Consider the following 23,358-nt stretch of genomic DNA (forward strand, 5'->3'; position numbering starts at 1 on the left):
GACAAGTGGACTGTAACACCACACCAAACAGCACGACCAAAAAAGGAAGGAAGGTACCAGCCCTTCGTTTTGCAAGCTGGAACGTCAGAACTATGTGTCCTGGCCTGTCGGAAGACCTTACACAAATCAACGATTCTCGAAAGACCACCATCATTAACAACGAGCTCAGTAGACTCTATGTGGACATTGCAGCACTTCAGGAGACACACCTCCCTGCGAGCGGATCTCTAACAGAGCAAGACTACACCTTCTTCTGGCAGGGTAGGGATCCAGAAGAACCAAGACAGCATGGCGTGGGCTTCGCCATCAGAAACTCTTTGATCAGCATGATAGAGCCACCTACAAATGGCTCAGAACGCATACTGTCCATCCGACTGCTCACTGCCTCTGGTCCAGTACACCTACTCAGCATCTATGCTCCAACACTCTGCTCCCCACCTGAAGATAAAGACCAGTTCTACGAGGAACTCCATAATATCATTAGTAGCATCCCCAATACCGAACATCTGTTCTTGCTGGGGGATTTTAATGCCAGGGTTGGGGCCGACCATGACTCATGGCCCTCCTGCCTTGGGCGCTATGGCATTGGAAGGATGAATGAGAATGGCAGAGACCGCTTGAGTTGTGTACCTATCATAACCTCTGCATCACCAACTCGTTCTTTCACACTAAACCCTGTCATCAGGTTTCATGGAGGCACCCAAGATCACGCCGTTGGCACCAGCTGGACCTCATCATCACAAGGCGAGCCTCCTTAAACAGTGTTCAAATCACACGCAGCTTCCACAGTGCGGACTGCGACACCGACCACTCCCTGGTGTGCAGCAAGGTTAGACTCAAACCAAAGAAGCTGCATCACTCCAAACAGAAGGGCCACCCACGCATCAACACGAGCAGAATTTCTAATCCACAGCTGTTACAAAAATTTCTAAATTCACTTGAAAAAGCCCTTCAAAACACTCCCACAGGGGATGCAGAGACCAAGTGGGCCCACATCAGAGACGTCATCTATGAGCACCTATGGCAAACATGTGAAGCGGAATGCAGACTGGTTTCAATCTCATTTTTAAGAGCTGAAACCTGTCATAGCCGCTAAGCGCATTGCACTGTTGAACTACAAGAAAGCCCCCAGCGAGTTAACATCCGCAGCACTTAAAACAGCCAGAAGCACTGCACAAAGAACAGCCAGGCGCTGTGCAAATGATTACTGGTAACACCTATGCAGTCATATTCAGCTGGCCTCCGACACCGGAAACATCAGAGGAATGTATGATGGCATTAAGAGAGCTTTTGGGCCAACCATCAAGAAGATCGCCCCCCTCAAATCTAAATCAGGGGACACAATCACTGACCAACGCAAGCAAATGGACCGCTGGGTTGAACACTACCTAGAACTGTACTCCAGGGAGAATGCTTTCACTGAGACTGCCCTCAATGCAGCCCAGCCTCTACCAGTCATGGATGAGCTGGATGTCCAGCCAACAAAATCGGAACTCAGTGATGCCATTGATTCTCTAGCCAGCGGAAAAGCCCCTGGGAAGGATGGCATTACCCCTGAAATAATCAAGAGTGCCAAGCCTGCTATACTCTCAGCACTCTACGAACTGCTTTGCCTGTGCTGGGACGAGGGAGCAGTACCACAGGACATGCGCGATACCAAGATCATCACCCTCTATAAGAACAAGGGTGACTGCGGTGACTGCAACAACTACTGTGGAATCTCCCTGCTCAGCATAATGGGGAAAGTCTTCGCTCAAGTTGCTTTAAACAGGCTCCAGAAGCTGGCCGAGCGCGTCTACCGAGGCACAGTGTGGCTTTCGTGCAGAGAGATCGGCCATTGACATGCTGTTCTCCCTTCGTCAGCTACAGGAGAAATTCCGCGAACAACAGATGCCCCTCTACGTTGCTTTCATTGATCTCACCAAAGCCTTTGACCTCGTCAGCAGACGTGGTCTCTTCAGACTACTAGCAAAGATTGGATGTCCACCAAAGTTACTAAGTATCATCACCTCATTCCATGACCATATGAAAGGCACAATTCAGCATAGCGGCACCTCATCAGACCCCTTTCCTATCCTGAACTCTGAGGGCGGAGTCCCAGACCGGTAAGTTTAAAAAACTTACCTCGGGGATTCTTGGAGCAGACTCGGAGGGTGGAGTTCCAGACCTGTAAGTATAAAAAACTTACCTCGGGGATTCTTGGAGCAGACTCGGAGGGCGGAGTTCCAGACCGGTAAGTATAAAAAACTTACCTCGGGGATTCTTGGAGCAGACTCTGAGGGCGGAGTTCCAGACCGGTAAGTTACCTCGGGTAGGGAAAAAAAACTGAAAAAGTGACGTCACAAGAAAGCTGTGACCTGATTGGCTGGTAGGGAATCTGTACCGAATTTGAAAATAAAACTGATAAAAATTGATTAAAGCACTAATTAACTAATTAATAAGTAGAGTAACTAAACCAGAGGGAGGAGATTACTGTATTTAGTTAGCATTTAGTATTTATTGTAGAAATCTAGCATTAGGGACCATATAGTTAAGTGTATCATAATTTCGTAAGGATTTCATAAGTATTTATTTTATATTAATTAACTAATTAGTGCTAGAAATGTCAGTTAGAGGGGTGAAGTGCTTCACCTGTGAGATGTGGGAAGTCCGTGACGCTTCCAGCGTTCTGGGCGACTACATCTGCAGGAAGTGTACCCAGTTGCAACTCCTCACAGACCGCATGGATCGGTTGGAGCGGCAACTGGATGCACTTAGGAGCATACAGGTGGCGGAAAGCGTCACAGACAGGAGTTTTAGAGATGTGGTTACACCCGAGGTGCAGGCAGATAGATGGGTGACCGCTGGAAGGGGCAGGCAGTCAGTGCAGGAATCCCCTGTGGCTATCCCCCTCTCTAACAAGTATACCGTTTTGGATACTGTTGGGGGCGATGGCCTATCAGGGGTAAACAGCAGCAGCCAGAGAAGTGGCACCATGGCTGGCACTGTTCAGCAGGGAAGGGCAAAGCGCAGAAGAGCAATAGTTATCGGGGACTCTATAGTCAGGGGCACAGATAGGCGCTTCTGTGGACGTGAAAGAGACTCCAGGATGGTATGTTGCCTCCCTGGTGCCAGGGTCAAGGATGGCTCTGAACGGACAGGGGGCATTCTGAAGGGGGAGGGTGAACAGCCAGAGGTTGTGGTACACATCGGTACCAATGACATAGGCAGGAAGAGTGATGAGGTCCTGCAGGGGGAGTTTAGGGAGTTAGGTAGTAAGTTAAAAAACAGGACCTCTAGGGTTGTAATCTCTGGATTACTCCCTGTGCCACATGCCACTGAGGCTAGAAATAGGAAGATAGTGCAGCTAAACACGTGGCTGAGCAGCTGGTGTAGAAGGGAGGGTTTCAGGTATCTGGACTATTGGGCTCTATTCAGGGACAGATGGGACCTGTACAAGAAGGACGGGTTGCATCTAAACTGGAAGGGCACTAATATCCTGGCTGCAAGGTTTGTTAGCGTCACTCGGGAGGGTTTAAACTAGTGTGGCAGGGGGGTGGGAACCAGAGCAGTAGGACAGCTAGTGAAATAAATGAGCAGGACATAGTAAATAAGGCCAGTAGGACTAAGAGGAAGAGCAGGCAGGGAGATGTTGCTGAGCACAGCGGGACTGGCAATGCGAGAAGTATAACAGGTAAGGCAGATGAACTTAGAGCTTGGATTAGTACTTGGAAATATGATGTTGTTGCTATTACAGCGACTTGGTTGAGGGAAGGGCAGGATTGGCAGCTAAATGTTCCAGGCTTTAGAAGCTTCAGGCGGGATAGAGGGGGATGTAAAAGGGGTGGGGGAGTTGCATTACTGGTTAAGGAGAATATTACAGCTGTACTGTGGGAGGACACCTCAGAGGGGTCATGCAGCGAGGCAATATGGGTGGAGCTCAGGAATAGGAAGGGTGCAGTCACGATGTTGGGGGTTTACTACAGGCCTCCCAACAGCCAGTGGGAGGCAGAGGAGCAGATATGTAGACAGATTTTGGAAAGATGTAAAGGTAACAGGGTTGTGGTGGTGGGTGATTTTAACTTCCCCAATCTTGACTGGGACTCACTTAGTGCTCGTTGCTTGGAAGGGGCAGAATTTGTGAGGAGCATCCAGGAGGGCTTGAAACAGTATGTAGATAGTCCAACTAGGGATGGGGCCATTCTGGACCTGGTATTGGGGAATGAGCCCGGCCAGGTGGTCGATGTTTTAATGGGGGAGCATTTCGGGAGCAGTGACCATAATTCCATAAGTTTTAAGGTACTTGTGGATAAGGATAAGAGTAGTTCTCGGGTGAAGGTGCTAAATTGGGGGAAGGCTAATTATAACAATATTAGGCAGGAACTGAAGAATTTAGATTGAGGCTGTTTGAGGGTAAATCAATATCTGACATGTGGGAGTCTTTCAAACGTCAGCTGATTAGAATCCAGGACCAGCATGTTCCTGTGAGGAAGAAAGACAAGTTTGGCAAGTTTCGGGAAGCTTGGATAACACAGGATATTGTGAGCCTAGTCAAAAAGAAAAAGGAAGTATGGGCTGGAAGGCTAGGAACAGATGAAGCACTTGAGGAATATAAAGACAGTAGGAAGGAACTTAAGCAAGGAGTCAGGAGGGCTAAAAGGGGTCATGAAAAGTCATTGGCAAACAGGATTAAGGAAAATCCCAAGGCTTTTTATACATATATCAAGAGCAAGAGGGTAACCAGGGAAAGGGTTGGCCCACTCAAGGACAGAGATGGGAATCTATGTGTGGAGCCTGAGGAAATGGGCGAGGTGCTAAATGAGTACTTTGCATCAGTATTCACCAAGGCGAAGGACTTGGTGGATGATGAGCCTAGGGAAGGGAGTGCAGATAGTCTGTCATCTCATTATCAAAAAGGAGGAGGTGTTGGGTGTCTTGCAAAGCATTAAGGTAGATAAGTCACCAGGGCCTGATGGGATCTACCCTAGAATACTGAGGAAGGCAAGGGAAGAAATTGCTGGGGCCTTGACAGAAATCTTTGCATCCTCATTGGCTACAGGTGAGGTCCCAGAGGACTGGAGAATAGCCAATGTGTTCCTTTGTTTAAGAAGGGTGGCAAGGATAATCCAGGAAATTATAGGCCTGTGAGCCTTACGTCAGTGATAGGGAAACTATTAGAGAGGATTATTCGGGACATGATTTACTCCCATTTGGAAACAAACAAACTTATTAGCGAGAGACAGCATGGTTTTGTGAAGGGGAGGTCGTGTCTTACTAATTTGATTGAGTTTTTTGAGGAAGTGACGAAGATGATTGATGAAGGAAGGGCAGTGGATGTTATCTATATGGACTTTAGTAAAGCCTTTGACAAGGTCCTGCATGGCAGACTGGTACAAAAGGGGAAGTCACACGGGATAAGAGGTGAGCTGGCAAGATGGATACAGAACTGGCTCGGTCATAGAAGACAGAGGGTATCAGTGGATGGGTGTTTTTCTGAATGGAGGGATGTGACTAGTGGTGTTCCGCAGGGATCAGTGCTGGGACCTTTGCTGTTTGTAGTATATATAAATGATTTGGAGGAAAATGTAGCTGGTCTGATTAGTAAGTTTGCGGACGACACAAAGGTTGGTGGAGTTGTGGATAATGATGAGGATTGTCAGAGGATACAGCAGGATATAGATCGGTTGGAGACTTGGGTGGAGAAATGGCAGATGGAGTTTAATCCAGACAAATGTGAGGTAATGCATTTTGGAAGGTCTAATGCAGGTGGGAGGTATACAGTAAATGGCAGAACCCTTAGGAGTATCGACAGGCAGAGAGATCTGGGCGTACAGGTCACTGAAAGTGGCAATGCAGGTGGATAAGGTGTTCAAGAAGGCATATGGCATGCTTGCCTTCATCGCTCGGGGCATAGAGTATAAAAATTGGCAAGTCATGTTGCAGCTGTACAGAACCTTAGTTAGGCCACACTTAGAATATTGCATGCAATTCTGGTCGCCACACTACCAGAAGGACGTGGAGGCTTTGGAGAGGGTACAGAGGAGGTTTACCAGGATGTTGCCTGGTTTGGAGGGCATTAGCTATGAGGAGAGGTTGGAAAAACTCGGATTGTTTTCACTGGAAAGACGGAGGTGGAGGGGCGACATGATGGAGGTTTACAAAGTTATGAGCGGCATGGACAGAGTGGATAGTCAGAAGCTTTTTCCCAGGGTGGAAGAGTCAGTTACTAGGGGACATAGGTTTAAGGTGCGAGGGGCAAAGTTTAGAGGGGATGTGCGAGGCAAGTTTTTTACACAGAGGGTGGTGAGTGCCTGGAACTTGCTGCCAGGGGAGGTGGTGGAAGCAGATGCGATAGCGACGTTTAAGAGACATCTTGACAAATATATGAATAGGAAGGGAATAGAGGGATATGGGCCCCGGAAGTGCAGAAGGTGTTAGTTTAGGCAGTCATCAAGATCGGCGCAGGCTTGGAGGGCCGAATGGCCTGTTCATGTGCTGTACTGTTCTTTGTTCTTTGAGTGGCGTGAAACAGGGCTGTGTTCTCGCACCCACACTGTTTGGGATTTTCTTCTCCCTGCTGCTCTCACATGCGTTCATGTCTTCAGAAGAAGGAATTTTCCTCCACATAAGATCAGGGGGCAGGTTGTTCAACCTTGCCCGTCTAAGAGCGAAGACCAAAGTACGGAAAGTCCTCATCAGGGAACTCCTCTTTGCTGACGATGCTGCTTTAACATCTCACACTGAAGAGTGTCTGCAGAGTCTCATCGACAGGTTTGCGGCTGCCTGCAATGAATTTGGCCTAACCATCAGCCTCGAGAAAACGAACATCATGGGACAGGATGTCAGAAATGCTCCATCCATGAATATCGGCAACCACGCTCTGGAAGTGGTTCAAGAGTTCACCTACCTAGGCTCAACTATCACCAGTAACCTGTCTCTCGATGCAGAAATCAACAAGTGCATGGGAAAGGCTTCCATTGCTATGTCCAGACTGGCCAAGAGAGTGTGGGAAAATGGCGCACTGACACGGAACACAAAAGTCCGAGTGTATCAAGCTTGTGTCCTCAGTACCTTGCTCTACGGCAGCGAGGCCTGGACAACGTATGTCAGCCAAGAGCGACGTCTCAATTCATTCCATCTTCGCTGCCTCCGGAGAATCCTTGGCATCAGGTGGCAGGACCTTATCTCCAACACAGAAGTCCTCGAGGCGGCCAACATCCCCAGCTTATACACACTACTGAGTCAGCGGCGCTTGAGATGGCTTGGCCATGTGAGCCGCATGGAAGATGGCAGGATCCCCAAGGACACATTGTACAGCGAGCTCGTCACTGGTCTCAGACCCACCGGCCGTCCATGTCGCCGCTTTAAAGCCGTCTGCAAACACAACATGAAGTCATGTGACATTGATCACAAGTCGTGGAAGTCAGTTGCCAGCGATCGCTAGAGCTGGCGGGCAGCCATAAAGGCGGGGCTAAAGTGTGGCGAGTTGAAGAGACTTAGCAGTTGGCAGGAAAAAAGACAGAAGACCAAGGGGAGAGCCAACTGTGTAACAGCCCCGACAACCAATTTTTTCTGCAGTACCTGTGGAAGAGTCTGTCACTCTAGTATTGGCCTTTATAGCCACTCCAGGCACTGCCTCACAAACCTCTGACCACCTCCAGGCGCTTACCCATTGTCTCCCGAGACAAGGAGGCCAAAGAAGAAGATCTGCATGCGTGTGTATCGCGTATGCATGCTATCGTTGGTCGCACCATTTTTAAGTAGCCGTTGCCCAAATTAGACTTTAAGATTTATAAGCTTCCACCTTTCTTGTCTAAATCTAAGAAAACCTGTCTCATTGATTTCTTTGCCTTACGACTGGGAGGCAGTGAACAAGGATTCACTGAGGGGAGCTAGAACACAGTGTTTTAAAATTAAATCCTGTTACGGTTAAACCAGCCAAAGGCTGAGAGGGAACCTTTAGACCCCTTTTCACTTGGTCATAACAATGACATACATTTTTTTTTTTTAAGTACAGTTAAGGGCGGCACGGCGGCACAGTGGCGCAGTGGTTAGCACCGCAGCCTCACAGCTCCAGGGACCCGGGTTCGATTCCGGGTACTGCCTGTGTGGAGTTTGCAAGTTCTCCCTGTGTCTGCGTGGGTTTTCTCCGGGTGCTCCGGTTTCCTCCCACAAGCCAAAAGACTTGCAGGTTGATAGGTAAATTGGCCATTATAAATTGTCACTAGTATAGGTAGGTGGTAGGGAAATATAGGGACAGGTGGGGATGTTTGGTAGGAATATGGGATTAGTGTAGGATTAGTATAAATGGGTGGTTGATGTTCGGCACAGACTCGGTGGGCCGAAGGGCCTGTTTCAGTGCTGTATCTCTAATCTAATCTAAAAGTTGCAGCACTGACAAAATTACGGCATTGTCAGCTTCAATGTTCAACTTGGCCATGGATGTAGAAGTAATGGCAACCGTGTATTTTTGTAGCAGACCATCAGGAGGCAAGGTTGGAATAGTGTGCTTTTTGCATCCTTGTCCACATGGGGGTGGAGGAAAATGGTGACAAATTTTAATGTGTATGGGAATCCACAGAAACTATAAAGATTACTGCAATATTGCCAGGCTGGCAATGCCTTGCTGACACAAGTACATAAGTGAATTCTTAGCTATTAAAGCAGCATGATTAATCAGTATCTCAGAAAAAATGTCAGATATTCAGTTCTTCAAAATATGTAATCACAACAGATTCAAGATTGAGGACTTCTATGGTGACAAGTGACACACTTAAGTACCATAGGACACAACATTACACCCATGATTCTCCAAATGGTGAATTCCCAGTCTCAGCTGGAACATTTTGGGGAATCACAGTGAATGTTTGGTACTTTCCCAGGGGACAGTAAGGGAATTCAAAGGGAAAGTCAGCCTGTGTTGCTCTCATGCATAACTTTGCATATAGAGTTGTAGAGTTGTAATGGTAGAGAAGGAGGCCATTCGGCCCAAAAGGTCCATGCTGGCTCTCTGTAGAGCAATCCAGTCAGTCCCTTCCCCCAGCTCTATCCTCTTAGCTGTGCAAGTTCTTTTTCCCTCAAGTGCCCATCCAATTTTCTTTTGAAATCATTGATCATCTCTGCTTCCACCACCCTCGTAGACAGTGGGTTCCAAGTCATCACTATTCACTGCGTAAAAAAATTCTTCCTCACATCTCCCCTGCAGCTCTTGCCCAAAACCATAAATCCGTGTTCCCTCGTCCTTGTACGATGAACTAATGGGAAAAAGCTTTTCTTTGTCTATCTTGTCTAAACCTGCCATAATCTTGTACACCTCTATCAAATTTCCCCTCAATCTCCTTTGCTCCAAGGAAAACAACCCCAGCTTCTCCAACCTAACCGTTTAGCTAAAATCTCTCATCCATGGAACCATTCTGCTAAATCTCCACTGCACTCTCTCAAGGACCTCACATCCTTTCTAAAGGGTGGTGACCAGAACTGCATGCAATACTCTAGTTGTTGCTTAAGAAAAACTTTAAAAAGGTTCAGCCTAGCTTCCCTGCTTTTGTACTCAATTCCTCTGTTTATGAAGCCTAAGATCCCACATGCTTTGCTAATTACTCTCTCAATAAGTCCTGCCACCCTCAAAGATCTGTGCACATGAACTCCTAGATCTCTCTGTCACTGCGTACTCTTCAGAACTGTGCCAGTAAGTCTATATTGTCTGTGCCTATCCCTTCTGCCAAAATGCATCACCTCACACTTCCCTGTATTAAATTACATCTGCCATTTTTCTGCCCATTCTGTCGGCCTATCTATGTCCTGTTACAGTGGATCGGTATCATCCTGTCTGCCACACCTTCAAGTTTGATATCATCAGCAAATTTTGAAATTTTACTCTGTATTCCAATATCCAAGTCATTTACACATAAGAAAAAAAGCAGGGGTTACAGCACTGACCCTTGGGGAACACCACAGTCTCCCATCCTCCAGTTTGAAAAACATCCATTTACCAGGACTCACTGTTTTCTGTCTTTAAGCCAATTTTTTATCCAAGCTGACACTGATCCTCCTATTCCATGAGCCTCAATTTTGTTAACCAGACTTTTGATTCTGGTACTTTGTCAAATGCTTTCTTAAAATCAATATTGACAACGTCCATTGCATTCCCTTCAACATTCTCTGTTACTTCAGCAAAAAATTCTATTAAATTAGTCAAGCATGATCTGCCTTTTACAAATCTGTACTGGCTCTCCTTAATTAACTCAAACCTCTCCAAGTGCCTGTTGATGTTTTCCCCCTGATTATTGTTTCTAAAACCTTACCCACCGCTGATGTTATACTGATTAGCCTCCAATCGCAAATCCTCTGGCATTTCCCCTGTATCTAGGGAAGGTTGAAAGTTTACGGAAAGCCCTTTGAGTATCTCCACTCCCACTTCCTTTAGCAATCTGGGATGCAAGTGTTACAACCAGGTGAGAAAGAGGTCTAGGGTTCCCTTTCAGCCTTCACCTGGTCTTACTGTAACAGGGTTTAATTTTAAACACACCGTGTTTTTAGCTCCCCCTTGGTGAATCCTTGTTCACCGCTTTCCAATTATAAGGCAAAGAAACCAGCACAAACAGGCTTTCTTAGGTTTAAAGAAGAAAGGTTGAAATCTTATTAAACTTAAACTTAAAACTCTAATTCGGTTAATGCCAACAGATACACGACGCGCCCCACACTAGTATACATATGCGATATGCACATGCAAATAGAGACAGAAAAGAGCAGAAGAAAAATAAAATCGAAAAGTTTGAGGCAATATCTGAAGAGTTTGTTATGGTTCTTTGAGCTCACAGTAGAGCCCTTTTGTAGGTTGATCTTGCTTTTCATTGGGGCCCAGTATTCTTCTTAAACCTTGTTCACTGTAGGAGAATTTTATCTCTTGGGGTTCAGGTGCCTTCAGTGGGTTTCAGTTCTGTGAGAAAGAGATGGAAGCAGACAGGAGGAAAGGAGGGCTTTTTCAGTCCAGGAGCAAAGAGCTTTCTGCCAGTTCAAAGACTGTCTCAACAATTTAAAACTCCCCAAGTTGGCCAGCAGGGTAATCATGTGATTTACTAGCATTGTAAATTATTGTATTGTATTGGAGCAGGTGATAGCTCCTTTGTTCCAAGCAGTGTCTGTTAATATATAAGAATGTCCATCCAGCCAGGGGCCAGGCAACCCCATGTAACAGGACTTCTCTTCTTCCCAGCAACAATTTGAAATTTAATGTCCATATGGTCCATTCTTGGCAGGTAGGTGCCTGCATGACACAAGCCATCTGGACCAGGTGACCAATCCACTCTAAACATAGCCAGCCTATTCAGTACATTCTGTCTATTGATTTTCACCCCATCCACTTCTACCGATATTTTGTCAGCATCCTCTTCTGTAGTAAACATTAAGTATTCTAGCCTTGCCTTGCGCCTCGAAGTACATCTCACCTTTTTTGCCCCTAATAGGACCCACCCCACCTCTTACTACCCGCTTACAATTTACATGCTAGTAGAAGATTTTTGGGTTCCATTTTATGTTAAGAGAGGAGCGGAGCCCGAGGAGCAGCAGGACCAGAGGTATAAAAAGCATGCCAAAAACCTGTGTGGGAGAGAGACAGAGAGGACCGGAGCCCGAGGAGCGGGGGGAAAAAAAAATCAAAAAGTGACTGATATCAGAGTGACGTCACATTGAACAGTGAGAGCTGGGAAACAGAAAGCAGCTGGGATCAGTATTCAGGTAAGTTTTTAATTTAATTTAATTGAATCAACATAGAGTAAAACTTGATTGATTTATAAGTATATAAACTAAAGGCTAAAGCGGTTTAAAAAAAAACTAAAGACCAGTCGGAAATTTAAATAACAAATTAAAATCTAATATAAAATAGAGATGCAGGGCTAGGCGATGTGTTGTACCTGCATTATGTGGGAGCTGGTGGACCCCATTGTGGTTCCTGGTGAACACATCTATAGCCAGTGTTGGGTGCTCGAGGAACTCCGGCTCAGAGTTGATGAACTGGAGTCTGAGCTTCGGACACTGACACATCAGGGAGGGGGAGAGTTACCTGGATGCCGTGTTTCAGGAGGCAGTCACACCCCTTAGATTAACTACCTTGAATTCGGCCAGTGGTCAGGGACAGGAGGGTGTGACTGAGTGAGGCAGGTAGAGGGATCCAGGAGGTAGTGCTGCAGGAGCCTCAGCCATTGTCCTTGTACAACAGGTTCTAGATTCTTGCTCCCTGTGTGGACGAGAGCAGGGACTGTAGGGAGGATGAGCAAACTGACCACAGCACCGTGGTACAGAGAGACATTCAAGTGGGGGGAGAAAAGAGAAATGTAGTCGTAATCGGGGATAGTATAGTTCGGGGCATAGACACTGTTTTCTGTGGCCAGGGTCGAGAGTCCCGAAGACTCTGTTGCCTACCTGGTGCCGGGTTTGGGATATCTCATCTGGGCTGCAGAGGAACTTGGAGTGGGAGGGGAAAGATCCAGTTGTCGTGGTCCACGTAGGTACCAACGATATAGGTAGAACGAGGTTAGAGGTTCTGCTGAGGGAATATGAGCAGCTAGGGGCTAAATTAAAAAGCAGAACCGAAACAGTAATAATCTCTGGATTACTACCTGAGCCATGAGCAAATTGGAAAAAGGTCAATAAGGTTAAAGAGGTAAATGCATGGCTCAAAGATTGGTGTGGGAGAAATGGGTTCGAATTTGTGGGACATTGGCACCAGTACTGGGGATGGAGGGAGCTGTTCCAATGGGGCGGGCTCCACCTGAATCATGCTGGGACCAGAGTCCTGGCGAATCGCATAACTAGGGCTGTAGATAGGGCTTTAAACTAAATAGTGGGGGGGGAGGGTTCAGTTGCATGGAAAAACAGGAAGTTAAAGGAGAAGGTAGGAGCGCAGATTAGTGGTGAGGCTGATTGTTACTAAACTGCAAGAAGTATACTGGTTAAACCAGAAGAGAGAAATAATAAATAGGCGAATAAAGCATCAGTGCTGAGGGACAGGTTAGGGGGTATAGCCCAAATAAGAGGTCTATATACAAATGCACAGAGTGTAAGGAATAAATTAGATGAGCTGCAGGCGCAAATTCAAATGGAAGATTATGATGTGGTGGCCATTGTGGAGACGTGGCTGCAGGATGGTTGGGACTGGGAACTAAATATACTTGGTTGTAAAGTTTACAGGAGGGACAGGGAAAATGGCAGAGTAGCCTTACTGATTAGAAATAATATCACCTCATTGGTGAGGGAGGATATAATGAGGGGAAAGCATCCAGTGGAGACCTTATGGGTGGAACTGAGCAACAGAAAAGGATCTAAACTGTAATAGGTGTTGTGTGTAGACCCCTAGTAGCAGTTCTGAGGTGTTAGATTGTATAAATGCGCAAATTAGGCAAGTGTGTAACAAAGGCAGAGTAGTATTAATGGGGAATTTTAACTTACACATAGATGGGGAGAGGCAGACTAGCACCTGTCAGAAAGATAGTGAATTTCTGGAATGTGCCCGGGATAGTTTCCTACAGCAATATGTCCTAGATGTAACAAGGGGATAGGCAATATTAGATTTAGTTATGAGTAATGAGCCAAATTTAATTAGTAGCCTAAATGTGCGTGAGCATTTATCAAATAGTGATCACAACATGCCAAAAACCTGTGTGGTAGCGTTTGAAAGTGAAAAGCACGAATCAGCTACTAGAATTTTAGACTTGGGTAAGGCTGACTTTACCGGGATGAGACAGAGACTGTCCACGGTAAACTGGGTAGATCTATTTACAGCATCCGCAGTATTTTGCTTTTATTATATGGGTAGATCTGTTAATGGGTCAAATGACTGAAGAACAGTGGAGAATATTTAAAGAAACATTTAACGAAATACAGAACGAGTATATACCCCTGAGAGGAAGAAGCTCCACTTCACAGAAAAAACAGCCATGGACAACTAAAGATATTAGGGATAGCATAAAACAAAAAGGGCTTACAGAAATGCAAAATGCAGCACAGATCCGGCCGAATGGGATCGATACAAAGACCAGCAAAGGGTCACAAAGTAACTTATAAGAGCTACTAAAAGAGATTATGGAGTTGAGGGCAAATTATTGACATGGTTAGGAAGTTGATTGAGTGGTAGGCAACAGAGAATGGGGATAATGGGTAAGTACTCCGATTGGCAGGATGTGACTAGTGGTATCCTATAGGGATTTGTGTTGGGGCCTCAATTATTCACATTATTCATTAACGACTTGGATGATGGCATAGTAAGTCATATATCCAAATTTTCTGATGATACAAAGTTAGGCGGCATTGTAGACAGTTTAGATAGCATAAAATTGCAAAGAGATATTGACAGACTAGGTGAGTGGGCAAAACTGTGGCAGATGGATTTCAATGCGGGCAAGTGAGAGATTAACCATTTTGGACCAAAAAAGGATAGAGCAGGGTACTTTCTAAATGGGAAGAGGTTAAGTACAGTGGATGTCCAAAGAGACTTGGGGGTTCAGGTGCATAGATCTTTAAAATGCCAGGAGCAAGTGCAGAAAATAATCAAAAAGGCTAATGGAATGCTAGCCTTTATATCTAGAGGATTGGAATACAAAGACACAGAGGTTATGCTGCAGCTGTACAAAACCCTTGTTAGACCCCACTTGGAGTACTGTGAGCAGTTCTGGGCACCACACCTTAGGAAGGATATATTGGCCTTGGAGGGAGTGCAACGTAGGTTTACAAGAATGATACCTGGACAACAGGGGTTAAGTTACAAGGAGAGATTACACAAATTAGGCCTGTTTTTGCTCAAATTTAGAAGGTTAAGGGGTGATCTGATCGACGTCTTCAAGACATTAACAAGAAAAGACAGGCTAGATAAAGATAAATTATTTCCACTGGTTGGAGATTCTAAAACTAGGGGGCATAGTCTAAAAATTAAGACCAGATTGTTCAGGAGAGATGTTAGGAAGCACTTCTTCACGCAAAGGGTGGTAGAGGTTTGGAACTCTCTCCCACAAACAGCAGCTGAAGCTAAAACAGTTGTTAATTTTAAATATGAGATAGGTAGATTTTTGTTAAGCAAAGATATTAAGGGATATGGGCCAAAGGCAGGTATATGGAGTTAGTCCGCGGATCAGCCATGATCCCATTAAATGGCGGGACAGGTTCGAGGGGCTGAATTACCTACTCCTGCTTCTATCTTCCTATGTTCCTATGTATTCACATATTCTCTCTTTGCCAGTCTTATTTTCCTCTTTATTTCCCCTCTCAACTTATTGTATTTGATCACCTGACGTGCATCATAATTTTTATTGTTTCATCATATTCTGTATCTCCCTCATCATCTAAGAAGCCCTGGCTTTGGTTCCCTTAGCTTTTGCCCTCGTTGGAATGAAGCTATTCCATTTAACAGCGGAAGAGAATTAGGGCCCGACTTCAACATTTGATAACAAGAAATGCTGTAATAAATACATTTTACCACTTGGTGGCACATCTTCTTCTATCTGCAACAACCGTTACATAAAAGCAGTGACCACAAGGAATAGGACTGTCGTAGTTTAATGTAACAAATTACTGAATTGCTGTAGCTTTCAGTAATCAAATAGTTTTGTTCTAAATTGTAAAGTTACACACTACAGGGTTGTTGCAGTGCAATTTGTCCCAGGATGATTTAATTATTGTGCACAATGTGGTCATTCAGAGATTAATCATTTTAATACCCAGTGATACTGAACTGAAACATTCATTAATTCCATTGCGCGTTGATGCAACTGGAGTGTTGGATATTATTTTGTTTATGAAGACCAATGCTGTAGTTGGGGAGGGGAGTCATATAAGCTTTTACATTTAGGAAACATTAAAGATGCTTCCCTGGTTCATTTGGAAACTTAGCTGTCCAATGAGGAACTGAGCCACAGTCTTGTGTTTGATTCCTGCTCTATATTGAGTTAGCTAATTTCATCAGAGGTCAGACTAGGGATTCTATAATTAGTCTTACTCTTCTGGATTGCAAAAGGAACAAATTAGTAAAATGATTTCTTTCCTGTGGCTCCTGCCAGAAAGTTCACATATAGGCTGAGGACTCGACCAGTCTTTGCTGTAATCAGGAACTGTGTTTGCCTTGCAGGAGCCAAGTGCAAACTTTTGGTTTGAAGCCCCAACATTTTGCACTGGGTTGGCTCACATGCAAAATTTCTTAACGACCATATGAATCAGAGGCATCACAATGCTAATAATGCTAATATGGCCTCATTTATTACCCATTTCCAGTTGCCCTGAAGAAGCGGTGGGGGACCTTCTCTGCTGCAGTCTATGTGCTGGTGTTGCTCCCACAATGCTGTTAAACATGGAATTCCAATATTGATCCAGCAACAATGAAGGAAGTATTGTGCACAGTTCTGGTCTCCATATAACAAGAGGATTGAGGCACTGGAGAAGTATATTATTTGCTGAATATTACAAAAACATTACGATCAAGTTTCCACTTTGGGCACAATTGGCAATCTGGGCACAAATTATGTTCAAAATTGCCTTAGTTTTCCAAAGTGATTTTTTTTTGCTCATGTTTCTGCTCAAACCTGTCTGAATATTGCTGAATGTAAAATTGTCCATAAACCCATATAATTGGGAAGTGTTTTAGAAAATAACAAAAAAAATTTTGCATTTCAAAAATCCCTTGGTATATTTGAATGGTAACCTGGTCATTTTAATAATACAGCTGAAAATGGGGTTATCACAAAAAAAATAAACATTTTTAATCAGAATAGCCAGTTCACCACCTGTGAGTAACCTGATTTTAAATAATTGAACATGACTAAAAAACTATAGATCCATTCACTAGTTTCATTGGTGTACAATAGACAAATTGAGTAAATATTTTTTAATAATTAAATGATTTTAAAAGATGCCTGTTTGTGTCCTCACATTTAAAAACATAACTTTAAGAGCCTACTTGAAGGCCCACAAATGGGGGCAATTAGCAGAAACTTGCCGTGGTGATTAATTTGATTTGGGGGTTTGGCCAGTTTTGTGGACAAGGTTGGCTCCCATTGCAATGTTTTTTAAATCATGCAAAATATTATGAAAATTTAATTTGTACTGGATGTAATTTGCACTTGAAATTCCTTGATCATTTGTGCAGGTTTGGCTGATTTCCTTTAGAAATGCTAACACAACCTAACAGAAACTCAAGGCCCATTTTTAAAAAAATTAAAATTCTTCCGTTTTCTATCATTCTATCCAGCTATTGCCTGCAAAGTGGCCAGGGTCAAGAGGTTTCCTGTTGAATGCTGATGGCAATTGCTTCTGCCATCAGCAACATATCCACCCCAACATACTAAAAATCTGTTCATTGTTGTCTGGGAGTAGTGTGTGGGGGGTGGCGGGATGGGGAGGAGAAGGCTACCCCTGGATGGAAAGAACTTGTAATGGGCTGTATTTAAATAACAAAAACAAAAGTGTGCCTTCCTGTTTCTTCAGGCGTCCAGGCCACAATCCAAGCTCAAACTTCCCACATAGGGTCCACATGACTTTTTCTTACTGGACAGAGGCCCCCAGGACAAGGCCCTGTGCAACTTCTGGTTTGGGCCTGTAGTATCAGGTTCCCAATCTCTTTTCTGACAGAATTGCCATGGGAATAAGCCAGAAGGTTTGAAGATTTTTGGACTTCCAACAATGCAGCACTCCCTCAGTACGGTTCTATATGAAGCGTTAGCTTATATTCTATACTCAAATCCTTAAGTAGAATTTGAAACACAAACTTCTAACTCAGAAGAGAATACACATTGGCCTAAATTTTACAATTGTAATTATCAGGAAATCCAGGCCTTGAGTTGTACACTCATTATGGGTTATTCACAATCATTTGGTGACACTTATTCAGAACAGTGCCACATTGTTATATCTTTAACTTAACCTCATTGTATGCAAACATGTAATTATCCAGCAGAGTTCACTGGAGAGCTGTGGCTGATTTCCTTACCCTCTCCCCCCCGACCTAGCCAAGGAGCACTGGTGTCAATTGCAGTCCTTGGCTTCCAGTCCAACTGAGATTAGGTAACTAAGCATCAGAGATTAAACCTAGGACTTTCTTAGCAAGGTACAGGACCACTGGAAGCAATGTATTGAGCCACTGCTTTGATGGATCGAATGGAAGTTTCCTTTCAAGTTGCTTGGAGGTGGTTGATTAGGGCACATAGGGTGTGTATAATGCAGCTAGGATTCAGCCTTAATGGGGGTAAGACTTGATGCAGATAAAGTCTTACACATGGAACATGTGCACTCACATCCTCATCCCATATAACCCCAACATATATTGGCCAATGGCAGACTGCTAAGTACTGAAAGATTTTTTAAAAAAATACATTTGATATGTATTAGCTTAAATTTTTCATGTAAAATAATTATTTTGATTATTCCTAGCAGCCAACTTTGACCAGTTTATACAATTGACATCCATGAAGAACAAAAATACATTTATTTCAGATATTCATGAACAGTAGATGAAATTACTGTTTAATAAATTCAATTGACAGTTCAAATAAATTAATACAAACATGTTCTTAAATCTAAAATAAAAAAGACTAAAATAAATTCAATTTCAAGCAGCAACACTGATTAACAATTCATAAATTAATGTTACAGACCAAATGACATTTCTTAACCTCCAGAGACAGTTAACTGAAACCACTTTAAAACAAATATAATTTTCCAAAATATACATTCACACACAAGCTAATCAAGTGAAAAGATGTCATAATTATGATTAGTTATTTAGTCAAACAGGATGTCTCCTTTCTGGCTTGGCACATTACAATGCATAGCCTTCTGAAGCCATATTTATCTGATCAGAGGTTTAAAGGATCTCTCTCTGAAGAAGAAGCCATCATCGTCCTTTGGGTCTTGGGAAGGGTAAGTGTAAGTGGTGTTCCCACATCGAAACCTGAATATGGAAGTTTGTGGTTTCCACAATATAGTTTCCTCATATGGCAAAAAATCATTACCTTGTTGGGTAGGGTTATGACAGTGACTTTAACACAGAGACATCACAAGACACTTCACAGCAAAGGCATCTTTTTTTATTTGTCCATGGGATGTGAACACAAGAAATAGGAGGAGTAAACCATTAGACCCATCAAGCCGCCTTCTAAAACTGTTGCAGTCCATGTGGTACAGGTACACCCAGAGCTGTTAGAAAGGGCAGCAGAGTGGTTAGCACCGCAGCCTCACAGCTCCAGCGACCTGGGTTCAATTCTGGGTACTGCCTGTATGGAGTTTGCAAGTTCTCCCTGTGTCTGCGTGGGTTTCCTCTGGGTGCTCCAGTTTCCTCCCACAGCCAAAAGACTTGCAGGTAGATAGGTAAATTGGCCATTATAAATTGCCCCTAGTATAGGTAGGTGGTAGGGGAATATAGGGACAGGTGAGGATGTGGTAGGAATATGGGATTAGTGTAGGATTAGTATAAATGGGTGGTTAATGGTCAGCACAGACTCAGGGCCGAAGGGCCTCTTAATGCTGTATCTCTAAATCTAAAATTTTGATCTAGCGAGAATTAAGGAATGACGATATAGTTCCAGCTCAGGATGGTGTGAGACTTGTAGGGGAACTTGCAGGTGGTGGTGTTCCCATGCGTCAGCTGCCCTTGACCTTTCTAGGTGGTAGAGGTTGCAGGTTTGGAAGACAAGTGGTGCGAGATTGGGAAGGGTGATTGAAGAGATGGGGATTCAGTTTTTAAGAGGGGAGATGTGGAAAGGTTGAGAGTAGGACCCAAGTAGCTGAAATTTGTGCCAGAAATGGTGGAGCGAAGAGGGGGAATGCATAGATCATAGTCAGAGGAATGGGCTGATTAAATAAGCTAGAGGCTGAAAATTGTGGCGCTTGAGTCTCTTACTCCCTTTCAGTATCCAATTGTTTTGAACCTGTTCTGTCTGGCTATATATTGACACAAACCAACAACTAAATATGATGCAGCAATCTGTCATTTCTACAGCAACTTCACTGAAAATACTGAACTTCGCAATCCAAAGCACTAATTTTTTGATCTAAGGGAACAGCTTGTAGTTAACACTCAGACCCTCCCTCAAACCTAATTTTTTTTTTTAAGTTACAGTTGCACAAATATTTATATGCAAGAAAAAGCACACAAAAATGTACTTTGCTCATGTCATTAACTAGGCTTGTGTTCAACCCTGTAATGGTGCAAACCTGCCCCTATCCCTTTTAGAGTCTTGAAAGTGAGAAACAGATCAAACACTTCATGTCTGAGCTGAACAGCCATCTGGAAACAAGACGACAAAGATGGTGCAACTTTTGAGCAAAGCTGTGGAACATTTTTGGTTGACATACTGTCTACAATAAATTTAGCAGGAGTTTGTTTTAATAGCATGAAAGAGGAACTCTCAGCAGCTATGACGTTTTCTTTGAATGGGTGTATTTTTTTTAAGAAGGCTTTTAAAAAAAAAGTCAATCATGGGATATGGGTTTATTACCCATTCCTAATTGCCCTTGAGATGACAGTGCTAAACCACTTTCTGGAACTGCTGCAGTCCATGTAGTATAAGCACACCACACTACTGCTAAGGAGTTTTCCAGGATTTTGACCCAGTGATGAAAGTACCTCAAATTAAAGGGAATCAGCTCAACATTTTGAAGACATTAATGCAACACCACATACTGCAAAAATGTTTGATCTTCCCTTTCAGTATTCTATGAATTACTTAAATTTTCCACCTCTAGATGCACTGCAATCTCCAAAAGAAATTAGACATAGTAGTTGAATTGAGGATGCTCATACAACTTTGTTCACAGGATCCTCTAAATTGATTGCTTTCTGAATGCCACTACACATGTGCTTTGTTTAACTATGCTCCTTACAACATGGTACTTCCTATTTTGGTTGATGCCATTGAACACATGCAAAATATCTGATCAATTATCGTGATAAGCCACACTATAGCCAATTAGAGTGGAGAATTACAATATAGCCAATGGGAAAACAGCAATACTTAAAACTCTCCATTTATAGATCATGTATCCTGAAATTTTTCAAATCACAATACACTCATGAACACTCCCACCAAGAACACTAGAAGTGTAAAATTAAAGTGCTGAAATGATATCTGGACTGATATGTACTGAAGGTACAATTCCTTATTCAGAAAGTGGGGGTAGAAGGAACAAAATACAAATATGCCAATAAAGCTTTCTGTACATATTTATTTACATCCCATTTTGCATAAATGCTGACTAGCATGATTATATGCATTACATAAATATAAATACTTCTGTACAAATTACATACCAAGATTAAAAATTAAAAAGGCATATTGTAGTTTGTCAAAAATCTTAAGCTCCTGTGTACTGTAGTCAAATGTGCAGTTATTGCAAGAACAGTAATCAAGATCACAGCTTGGATAAAATTAAGATTCTGATCATGCTACATATCCAAGTCGTACTGCATTAAAAATGCAGCTACTTAGTACATCACAAATCTCCCAACAGATTTAAAAAGTACAATAGCTTCAGATAAGTATATTGCCATTTCTACATTTTACACTGCTGAGGATGTGCAGTCCATGCAATAAGCCAATGCTATACTCCTACCATTGTAGAACATATAGCCCAGTTATAATGCACTGTAGTACAGTAAAGATGGTATTGGTGAAGATGGAGTGTGCTACCAGAAGACAAATATGCTGCCTACTCATAACCCATTTTGCCTGTCGCACACACCTAGCTCAGAGACTAACTCATCTGAACTTGAGGACAAGTCAGTTTAGTAGACTGAATGAGTTCAAGGAAAAAGACTAGGCACTACATGCAGTCATACTAGCCATGCAAGGCCATCTATTCCAGGTTCTCTTTTACAATACCAGAACACCAATTCCAGAAAATTGGCATTCTATTGCACATTTGGTATCCATGTGGCACAAGAAGTTAGACTCACCAACATGCAGTATAACTGGGACATTAAATTAGTTCCCTGGACAGTTTGAGAGATTTAATTCATTAACATCTCATTAAAAGCATGTACAACTTTTGTAAACATAGCCTGCATTCATCATATTGAGCTACATAGAATTAATGTACATATGCTTTGATAAATGAAAGCATTCTTAACTATTCTATGAAATGTAAGAGAGGCTCATGAGATTCTTTAGCCTCTACAACATACTGCATTATTCAGACTGCCATAGTTAAATACTTTCTAAACACATTACAGGCTGATCGTTTCAGTAAAAGCAAGAAAAACTGCTTTCTAATTAAATATTGAACAGAAGTTAACTACTTTGGAAGCCTTCCCTATTTGCACAAGTTTTCCCTGAATAACCGACATGAAAGTCATTAACCTACAAAACTGGGCCCAAGTATGCCTAAGTGAAGGCAGCTCCCAGAGTCCTCCTGGAAAAATCAGCCAAACCTTAAAATCCTATTTATTCAGAGATATATGCTACTGTATCTACAAATTGTTTAACTCTATAGACTAAAGAAATCTAAAGACTGAAATTTACTTAGGCACTAGAAACATTCAGGTTATCAAGAGTTTTTGGTTGGTCATTTTACTCTATTAAAAGCACTACACAGGTTGTAGTAAGTTAGCTTGGCACATCAATCATTGCTAGCAATTCTCCATTTCACCAGCTCATTCTGTTGTAGGTCAATGGTTTCACTTGTCATGGTTAGTACTGTGTGCTCAATTGCATCCAATAATGTCCAGCCACCTTACAATTAGAAGAAACTAGGGTTAAAGCACAATTGGAGAACAGATAAGGATTAAAAAACAGCCCATGCATCTGCTCTATGAAGGATTCCAAAATAGATCAGGGGATAAAGAAATAAATGCAGTCTTTGATAGTTACTGTCCTCTTCAATTGCCTGTTTAAATTCTCTGAATTTTCTCAGCCACAATAATAGGGTTCTCTTTCCTGATCTTCATTGCTGCTTCTGCCTTGTAATCATAAGGACAATTGTGTTTATCTGAGTAACGATGAAGTCCGCAAAACAAGTTCCCACAACGACAGTCAAAACCTGCTATAGAAAAGAAAATCTTTATTCTGCACATGACTCAGACTATAACAGATCTTGATTTGCATTTTAAGTTTTGTATGCACCTCCTATTGCATTAAGCTCAACCTCATCTATAGTAGCCGAGTGTCTTCTTTCTTAACAAGGGTTGAAGTGGTGTGTAATGACAAGTTTAGCACTCCATCAAGTTTCCCCTTCCAATTTATCTTCACCTTCTACAAGCCACTTGTGCTGAGGTAGCTTCATAGACAGGATGCTTAAGTGGCCATCCTTCATACATAATTTTCTTTTAAAATATAAAATCAATAGTGAGACATGAAAGATCAACCCAGTCTTCATTTGTGCCCCTACACATGGGCTTACACACCC

The 23,358-nt window shown here is 43.1% G+C and overlaps 1 protein-coding gene and 1 long non-coding RNA gene across 6 annotated transcripts in view; one reads left to right on the top strand and one right to left on the bottom strand.

The window, feature by feature from the left end:
• The window catches only part of LOC137368697 (uncharacterized), a 173,357-nt gene that overhangs the window by 29,634 nt on the left and 120,365 nt on the right, over nt 1-23,358 (top strand). The window lies entirely within an intron of this gene.
• The window catches only part of LOC137369177 (AN1-type zinc finger protein 5-like), a 29,974-nt gene continuing 25,987 nt past the window's right edge, over nt 19,372-23,358 (bottom strand). For 4 of the 5 annotated variants that reach the window (XM_068029957.1, XM_068029955.1, XM_068029952.1 and 1 more), the window contains exon 6: nt 19,372-22,995. In XM_068029957.1, the coding sequence (XP_067886058.1) occupies nt 22,844-22,995 (152 nt within the window). In that variant the 3' untranslated portion in view covers nt 19,372-22,843. The remainder of the gene's footprint in view (nt 22,996-23,358) is intronic. The other variant, XM_068029953.1, reaches the window with a different exon arrangement.

Source organism: Heterodontus francisci, chromosome 4 (genome assembly GCF_036365525.1).
Source record: "Heterodontus francisci isolate sHetFra1 chromosome 4, sHetFra1.hap1, whole genome shotgun sequence".
NCBI lineage: Eukaryota > Metazoa > Chordata > Chondrichthyes > Heterodontiformes > Heterodontidae > Heterodontus > Heterodontus francisci.